Source organism: Rhizopus delemar, genomic scaffold, assembly GCF_000149305.1.
Source record: "Rhizopus delemar RA 99-880 supercont3.30 genomic scaffold, whole genome shotgun sequence".
Lineage (NCBI taxonomy): Eukaryota > Fungi > Mucoromycota > Mucoromycetes > Mucorales > Rhizopodaceae > Rhizopus > Rhizopus delemar.
Window position 1 is genome coordinate 36,876 of NW_027137854.1, and position 8,706 is coordinate 45,581.

The 8,706-nt window shown below is 34.0% G+C and overlaps 4 protein-coding genes across 4 annotated transcripts; all 4 read left to right on the forward strand.

The window, feature by feature from the left end:
- Window positions 1–378: 378 nt before the first annotated feature.
- On the forward strand, window positions 379–2,658 carry RO3G_17263 (uncharacterized protein; the record flags this gene model as incomplete). The annotated part of the gene is made up of 6 exons (XM_067671847.1): window positions 379–581; window positions 725–1,064; window positions 1,127–1,541; window positions 1,666–1,712; window positions 1,868–2,295; window positions 2,352–2,658. 6 exons carry the CDS (start codon window positions 379–381, stop codon window positions 2,656–2,658), a joined length of 1,740 nt encoding a protein of 579 aa, XP_067527788.1.
- A 3,420-nt stretch (window positions 2,659–6,078) lies between these two features.
- RO3G_17264 (uncharacterized protein) lies at window positions 6,079–6,470 on the forward strand (the record flags this gene model as incomplete). The annotated part of the gene is made up of 4 exons (XM_067671848.1): window positions 6,079–6,174; window positions 6,266–6,296; window positions 6,375–6,410; window positions 6,451–6,470. The coding sequence occupies 4 exons, from the start codon at window positions 6,079–6,081 to the stop codon at window positions 6,468–6,470; spliced, it is 183 nt and encodes a 60-aa protein (XP_067527789.1).
- Window positions 6,471–7,052: 582 nt separating this feature from the next.
- RO3G_17265 (uncharacterized protein) lies at window positions 7,053–7,716 on the forward strand (the record flags this gene model as incomplete). Its single annotated transcript, XM_067671849.1, has 2 exons — window positions 7,053–7,367; window positions 7,444–7,716. 2 exons carry the CDS (start codon window positions 7,053–7,055, stop codon window positions 7,714–7,716), a joined length of 588 nt encoding a protein of 195 aa, XP_067527790.1.
- Window positions 7,717–8,324: 608 nt separating this feature from the next.
- RO3G_17266 (uncharacterized protein) lies at window positions 8,325–8,606 on the forward strand (the record flags this gene model as incomplete). Its single annotated transcript, XM_067671850.1, has 1 exon — window positions 8,325–8,606. One exon carries the CDS (start codon window positions 8,325–8,327, stop codon window positions 8,604–8,606), a length of 282 nt encoding a protein of 93 aa, XP_067527791.1.
- Between the last annotated feature and the right edge of the window lie 100 nt (window positions 8,607–8,706).

Consider the following 8,706-nt stretch of genomic DNA (forward strand, 5'->3'; position numbering starts at 1 on the left):
TTGTGAATGTAACTGCTCCACAATACTCGTACTACCGAAGTGTCCGAAGGTATGAGCATCTTTAAGTAGACGTGCTCTCTTCTCAGGTGGAGGAGTCATATAGTCAGTTGTGGGATTATTAGCAAACTTTTTATTTTTTATTTTCACAGCTAGCACATTTAGTTTCTTGTCCTGACTATAGATCAAGTTGTGTCTCATTTTGATGTTTGTCCCAATGGCTGCTTCTTATACCCAAAGGATGATGCAAATATCTTGTTTTGTACTAATGAAAATTGTCAGCTTCCAAGATATAGAAAGCATGAACAAGCTCTTGCCCTTCGACAAGCTGGTGTCGATTTGAATGATGAGTCCTTCCCTTCTTTTGTTGCTGTTCAGCAAATGGCTGTTGTATCTGTTGGTGCTGCATTAGCACAAATGATGCTTGATGAAGACAAGAGAGAATTATTTAAGTACCGTGCCGAACAAGATTGTACACATGAAGATGGAGTGTACAGGGACATCTTTGATGGTAAGGTGTATCAAGACTTTCTTTTCAATCAGCAGCAACTTTTTCAGGATGATAGCGACATTGGGATAGTCTTGTTTGTTGATGGATTCCAACCAAAAGTTCAAACAGGAAGCACATTAACAATCATTCATTGCTTAGTGATGAACATAAGTCCTTCATACAGGCAAGCCTATTGTTATTAAGCCTAATTCTTAGATGTTAACCATTATTCTATAGGCATACTCGCCATCATATGATTACTCTGGCCATCATACCTGGTCCCTCTAAGCCTGATAATATTATGTCTTTCCTGCGACCAATTGTTGACGAAATCAGAAGTCTTGGAAACAATGGTTTTCGAGTATTAAAAGATAACAATGTAATTTACAAAGGCAAGGTTCACTTGATGGGTGTTATGGGTGACATTCCTGGTGTTGCAGACTTAATGAATCATGCTGGCCATATGGCATACCATGGTTGTCGTATTTGTGATGTTCGAGGTGTATCAGATGGTGCGAGATACTTTTTACATAACGGCAATATTCGATCAAGAGAAAGCCTAGTACATGGTGATCCTGTAAGTTTTTTTTTTTTTTTTTTTTAAAAAAAAAAGTTATGATTGCTTACCATACATCCCAGAGCCCTCCAATGGGACAAGTACCAGAGCTGCTCACTTCTCTTTCGACGTTTTGTGGTGTAGAATTTTTTGGAATTGACGAGATGCACTTGATTGGCAGAGGGATTGGACACCTTATTTTCAATATTCTTAACGCCAGTTGCAATGAATCGTACATCATTGAATCAGGTTCATCATACAGCTTCAGACTAAAAAATCCACTTCGAAGAACCAATGGTATGGCTATTGTACAGAACCAGGTGGAAGTATGTGCCTCCAAAGTCCCCCCAATATTTGAAGGCTCCTTTCATGTTTCCTTTGGTCGCTACAGAGCTGTAGATTGGCAGAACTTTCTTTGCGTGATCGTACCAAATATCATCTTGCCTTACCTAGTCGAATACGAAGCAAAGAAAGCGTTGATGTGTCTAATAAATGGCTGTAATCTGGCACTCCGTCGAATATTAAAGGAAGAGGATGTGAGAAAAATGGAAAGGTCAATATAAAGTAGCAGAAGTTCGTTATTACATTTTACTTACTAACAGTATTTTATCATTTAACATAGTGATGTGGAAACATGGCACAAATACTTGCGTGATCAAATCAACGTTGGTAATTTGTCAGTCAAAGTTTTCACAGCCAACAACCATTATCTGGGTCATCTTGGGCACATGACCAGACAGCTGGGGCCCATAAAGAATTATAGCTGTAGATCAACTGAGAGAACAATAAAAGAGTTTGCAAACAAGATTAAATCGACCACAAAGCCTGGAGTTAACAGCTCCAACGTTTTGTTGAACACCATCAACCTACAACAATATGGAATTACCACGTCTCTAGCCAACAACGATCAAGTGAATGCAGATCAAAGCTCTCCTGTATCGTTTGTTTCCCATCCTTCAGGCAACGATCAGTTTCCGCAATTATGGGATCCTGCTGATGAAGCATATTTGTTATCAAATGGAGTAATCACCCCTGATCTGCGCGATCAAGATCTTGTTGTTGCACTTCGATCCTATTACAGGCGACTTTATGGTGATCAAAGCATAATCGATATTGGAACTAATTCTATTTTGTTTGCTGAACGGCTTTGGACCGATTCTATCGTTATTTCTTCCCTGTCATATCGCAAAAAAAAAACATTGACTACAGCAGCTGACAACTTTGTCTTGTTTGAAGCTGGACGATATCGAAGGTAAGTAATTTTATATGGACATTAAATATAACATCAACTAACCTTTTTTTTTTTAGTTTGAGAAAGTGTTGGTTTGTTGGTGAAGTTTACACATACTTCCAGCATACATATGATGATCAAGTACGCTTTCTTGCAGTTGTAGATGTGATGAAAAATCACAAGCTTGATCAATTTAACATACCAATGGCTGAAAAAGATGTTGAACATAAGCATTTTGCTGTGTTAGATGTGGCAGACATCTTGGAATGTGTTGGGTTACTCCAATATTCAGCAACCAAAAATAAGTTTAAAGTTATATGCCCATATATGCGTTATGATGACAAAGTTGGTGGTAGACATGATGGTATGCTTTCCGATCTTTAATGCCTTTTTCTTCATTTCATTGATGCAATCTTCTTCTTTTATTTTTTATGCTTTTATGCCTACGTCTATGATTTAATAACTTCTTTTTCCACGTTCCTTTTTTTCTAATTACCATCAAAACTTCATTCAAAATATAATTTAATCTTCTCTTATGTATCGCTATATTCATATCAACCACTCTTTGATTATAACCCAAATAAATTCTATTCATATGTTACTATGCTTAAAACTTTTTAGAAGAAACTATTTTTATACCTTTTGTAACTGTAATAAAAAAGAATCGTTTTCAGAGTTGTTAAACAGAGGTTCAGGTTTTGTATCTGTTAACAAGTTGCACTACAAAATGATATGCTGTTTGACACCTTCCATTATCTCTACAGTTTTACGTTGCTGTTACAGGAATTTACAACCTTATATCCAATATACTAATCAAAATAAGATTTTTCATTATGAGTACTGAACTTGTATGTTTTTTTTTCCTACCATATAGAGACTTTTTTCTACTAAATATTTCATAAAGCACAGTGCTGAATAAAGAGTAGCTCATATTCTGTAGGTCTACGTTAGACACAATATATATTAATAAGCATTCATTATTTACCTTTAAAAAAAAGCTAAATCTTGTTAAGTAATTGTAAAAGCATGCTATTCAAGTTTCTTCTATAAATTACTAGAATCAAAAGTAAGCATATTTTTCTTTATCATAACTATTTACTTTTACACTTTCACGGAGCCATGTGTTAATCGACTAACGTATAATTATAATTCGGGATAAAAAAGCAATTTTGGTGGAAAGGGGCAAATAACTGGATTAAGGTACAAGATAAATAATAACAATTTAATTGTTAAGAAGAGTTTAGGATAGTGAAAAGTAATTATGAGCTGTAAGAATTTCGTAGCAGGATTATGTAAAGAAGGAAAAGAAGTGCAATCGGAAGTTTTTTGTACTTTTTGAAACACTTGTAAGTTATAACGACGTCATTTCAGAGCATTTGCAAACGCGTTTTTTTTTGGATTGTTTTTGGATTTATTTATTTAATGTAAATGATTGAAACAATTATTGGATCTATTATTCTTTAGCAATAAAACAAATAAGCTCCTTTGGCTTCAATAAACTGAATACAACAGAAAAAATTATAATAATAAAGGACAACCTACTCAAAACAATATTTTTACCGAATGAGGGAGTAATTTATAAATGAATTACTTTATTGTATATGATTTGAACTTGATAATAGTTTATAAAGCTCTTTTTTATATCTATTACGTATTTATATTCTTCAGTTTACTTCCCCATAGTTAATACAAAACAGTAAAGATCCACAACTATGACAAATCACTCTCAGTTCAACTAATATAAAAGTGTTGTAATGTAACTTGACTAGTCAAAGTATATTGAAGCAGTACTATAATTGGAAACAAAGAAAAGTTACGGCAATCAAAACATGTCTTGTTTAAATTTGCTGAAATAAATAAAACTAATGGTACAGGCACACTACTAACTCTTCGCCATAATGCTTACATGTCTTCTTTTTCACAATTTAAGCTTCCTTTAAAAACATGTCAGCTGGAGCACAAGATGTAAAAGTGATTTAGGATACGACAGTTGACAGTAGCATAAAAAACATGATCTTCGTTTTTTTCTTTTACATTTTTGGCCGTGATTGAGTTATATGTTGTCTCTTTTTTTGTTGTTGTAAATTATCTATTCTAAAAACAACCACAAAATATAGCTCAAGAAAGAAACAAAAAAGAAAGTTGCAGAGCGTCTTTTTAAAAAAAAAAATAAAAAATTGCATATAATCTACTTTCTTTGCAATTGCTTAAAGAAACTAATGAATAGGGATCTCTTTACGACCATTACAGTCATCATGCACAAAAATGCAAGCTGTTTAATATTGCTTCGTTTCGTCTTTTAATAGCATAACTCAGGTTGTGTATAGTTTAAAACGTGATTTCGCCAAGTAGATCCACCCTATTTCAGTATTTACATGCCAAAAAAAAAAAAAGTGTAGCAATAAAAAAGACTGAAGCGTTTTAAAAAAAATGCGGAGAACAACTTAAAAAAAATGGCAAAAAATATGCTGGAACTAGCATAAAAGACGCTTGAGCAAGCGTACGGGTGCTTCAACTAGTGTTCTTCTGCGCCGTAGTGTTGGCTTTTTTTTTTGTGAAAACTTTTTGAGTTCCACGAGATTAATCGATGTATTTTTAGATTAGATGATGCTATTTTGATGACATTAGGTAAGTCGAGTAAACTTTTAAAACACTACAAGCAAAGAAATACTGTATATTGTTATTATTATTTTATTTAAATAAAAAAAAAGCTATTTTTTATAAACCAAATCCCTATTTTTTTGTGTATATAAAGCAATATAAGTGGTTCATAAAGAAGTATATAAAGCAATATGAGTGGTTTATAAAGAACAAAAAGACAAATAAAGCATTGATTTGAAAAGTATCATTGGTCCCCAATTTTTTTCTGACGTAGAAAAGACTATGAAAAGCAGCTACCAAGATAGACGTCCTCGCACAGTAAGGATTAAATCTACTTAGAACTCTGAATTATCACTCCCGTCAGTATCTGCATTAGCAAGACGTAGAATAAATAATAGAATTATAGGTCTGTAAAGTATGGCTGATATCGTCGTCGGCATAAATACGCATTCAATCACAGATTTTGATATTGCTGAACAGAAAAGCATATAGTTAACAATGAACGGTTCGCAGAGTTTGCACGATAATTTCCAGTGATTACCACTACAAATAATCGTGCAAATTTGTTAACAGATATATTATCAACCTTGCGAAAGAGCTTAGAATCGTGTGACATCGGGTAACTGATTGTTGATCGCACTGCCTCCTGTCTCTGCCACAAATCGTTTAAACCGTCGTTAATCTTTTGGTTAAGAGATGTTACAAGATTTGTAGCAGAGACAAGAGACTGCTAGTACATTTATTCGTTAACTGATCTCGCAAGACGCAACTTCCATCAGTTATGTTATGGCTCCTGTTTATTATCCATTTGATATCTAATGGTGCTCGGCAGCCAATGATACTTTTCAAATCAATGCTTTATTTGTCTTTTTGGTCTTTTATAAACCACTCATATTGCTTTATATACTTCTTTATAGACCACTCATATAGCTTATATACTTCTTTATTGACCATTCATATTGCAATAAATATTGCTTCATATATACAAAAAAATAGGGATTTGTTTTATAAAAATAGCTTTTTTTTTATTTAAATAAAATAATAATAATATACAGTATTTCTTTGCTCGTAGCGTTTTAAAAGCTTACTTGACTTACCTAATGCCATCAAAATAGCATCATCTAATCTAAAAATACATCGATTAACCTCGTGGAACTCAAAAAGTTCTCATAAGAAGAAGAAAAAAAAAAGCCAAGCTCAAGGATGCAAAGACACAAGGATTCAAGGAATTTGGCACTCAAAGCAAAAGAAGAAAAGACATCAGTACTCAAGAACCAAAGCAAAGGCGAGAAAGAAATAGTAAAAGGCCAAAGCAAAGTAGCACGTATCTATAATAATTATTAGCTATTGAGTATACGTAGTAGAAGTAATAGTACCTTTCTTTAAATAGGCGAGAAGACTAGCTAAACTTATACCAACAAGTAAAAAAAGTAGCACGTATCTATAATAACTATTAGTTATTGAGTATACGTAGTAAAATTAATAATACCTTGCTTTAGATAGCCCAGGACAACTAGCTAAGTTTAAAGCAACAAGTAAAAAAAAGAAACAGCACGCATCTATAATAACTATTAGTTATGAAGGATATTCAGTAAAAGTAATAGTACCTTGCGTTAGATGAACCAGGAAAAAGAAAAAAAGAAAAAAAAAAACGTCATCCAAGCTTATACCAACAAGTAAAAGAAGAAGAAAAGGTAGTCCTTAGAAAGAGACTTTATAAAGACCATTTAAACCACAAAAAAAAGCAGGCAATACGATTTTACTAAAGTAAAAGTACCATTAGAACAGAAATAGAATATATATAATATTAAGAACTTACCTTTTAGAAAGAATTTTTTTTTAAAAAAAAAAAAGAAAAAAAAAGGAAAAAAAAAGTATTTTTTTTATAGCCTCATTTTACCAGTGTTACGATTACCTACTATCGATTAAAAACAAGTTTTTTTAAAATATGGTTTAACTATTGAAACACTCAGAGAGGGTATTCATAAACAGTTTAAAATCTTTTTTATTATTATTATTCAAATGTAATATCTTTAACTGCAAAGGCTTTTTTCTTTTCCTTTCTTTGCTTTTCTTTTTTTTTTTTGTAAAACAAATAAAGTACTACCTTGCTTTTGTATACACCTTCAATTTATTTTGTACTCTTGTTTTTTCTTCCTTAAAGTTTATTTTAAAAAATGTCTCGTCGCGTCGCCACCCCCATCAGTGTCCCCAGCAATGCTCCCAAAAGGGCAAGAATTTCTATGAGCATTGCTGGATCATCATCCACTGTTGTTCCCGCTTCTGTTCCTGTTGCAGGCTTCAGTAGCTTTACAACTCCTCGCTTGGAGAGCTCTGTTGGTGCTGAAGCCATCCGAGCAGCCTCTGGTTTCGCACCAGATATAATGGCTGCTCAGATACAGCAATTGACACAATTGCTGCAGCAACAGCAACAGCAACAGCAGCAGCGAGCTTCAGAAGCTGAGGTCGACCAGGCCAAAAAAGAATGTAGTGTAAGTCTAGAACAGATTTATCAAATTAGTAATTGTAATTTAATACCTATATTTTATACCTTTCTTTGTGATGTAGAGCTATTTAGCAGAATACTACCGTGATTTCGTTGTTGGTCGCAGAAGCGAATTTGACTTGGACGTGACCTTCGCCCACAAGAACAACAGAAAGGTCAAGGCCCTGTTATGTGAGCAAGTCAGGAAGCATCGTCGTTTTGATTTGCTCACCACTTCGCAAATACACACCATTATCAGGAGCAAGTATTCCTATTTGATGAGCAAGGCCAAGGGGAAGACAGTTGTTTCAACAAAAACAACCTGTCGTAGCCGTGTAAATACGGTGAGTATTTAATATTTAGAAGATTATATTATAAAATATAGAAAATGCTTACATTAACACCTTATGATAGAAACTCTCTAACAGGAGATCTACAGTAGGTCGAAAAACTGCTGCAAGGAATCCATTTTTCTTGGTTTTTGTAGCGCACATCCTGTTACAATGGCACAAACTGCCTCTGTTCCCACATAGTAAATCTTCTACATGTCTTGAAAAATCCGAAAGAGTTTAAGCCCTATTGGATAAGTATTGAAGGAAGTATGAGATGCGCAATTTGAAAATTTGGAAAAACGAAAATTTTAACGGAATGAATTTATTTATTAATATTTAGTTGAACCTCCTTTTCTATTAATAGTCGCTTGAGTTCTTTTCGAAATGTTATCTACATGACTTCCAAAAAGATATTTATCGAAATCAATTCATATTTTATCAACTTGTTCCCAAAGCGCATTCGTGTTCTTTGCTCTACGTTCGTAATATTTGAGATTCAACTTCAATTGATGCCATACGTGCTCGATTGAATTTAAGTCCGGGCTCTAAGCTGGCCAATCGTTAATATAGCTCTCTTGGTTACTAGATAACTAGGCTATTGTAAATTATGCCTTGTGCTTTGGGTCATTGTCATGCTAAAAGTAAATGTTGGACCAGTCGAAATTGTAGTACTTCATAGTACCACAAAGCGTAGTGTTCAAAATATGCTGGTAAACACCCGAGTACAACTTTCCATCGTAAATTCAGCAAGCATATTCTGGTCCTTCAGAGGTTATACAACACCAGGACATCAATTTGCTAGCTTCATGCTGAATTACAAAATCCAGGTCATGATGTTGAACAAGGTCACTTGGCCTTTTCCGATAGTGATTATCACCATCAAAGCCCTATACGTTGATCTTGGATTTCATTAAGTAAACGACATTGTGTCAGTCAACCATTGCCCCTATCTGATGCTCCATGTCCATTCCACTGATGCTACGTATGCACTTTGTCTGAATGGCTCCTTTTTCT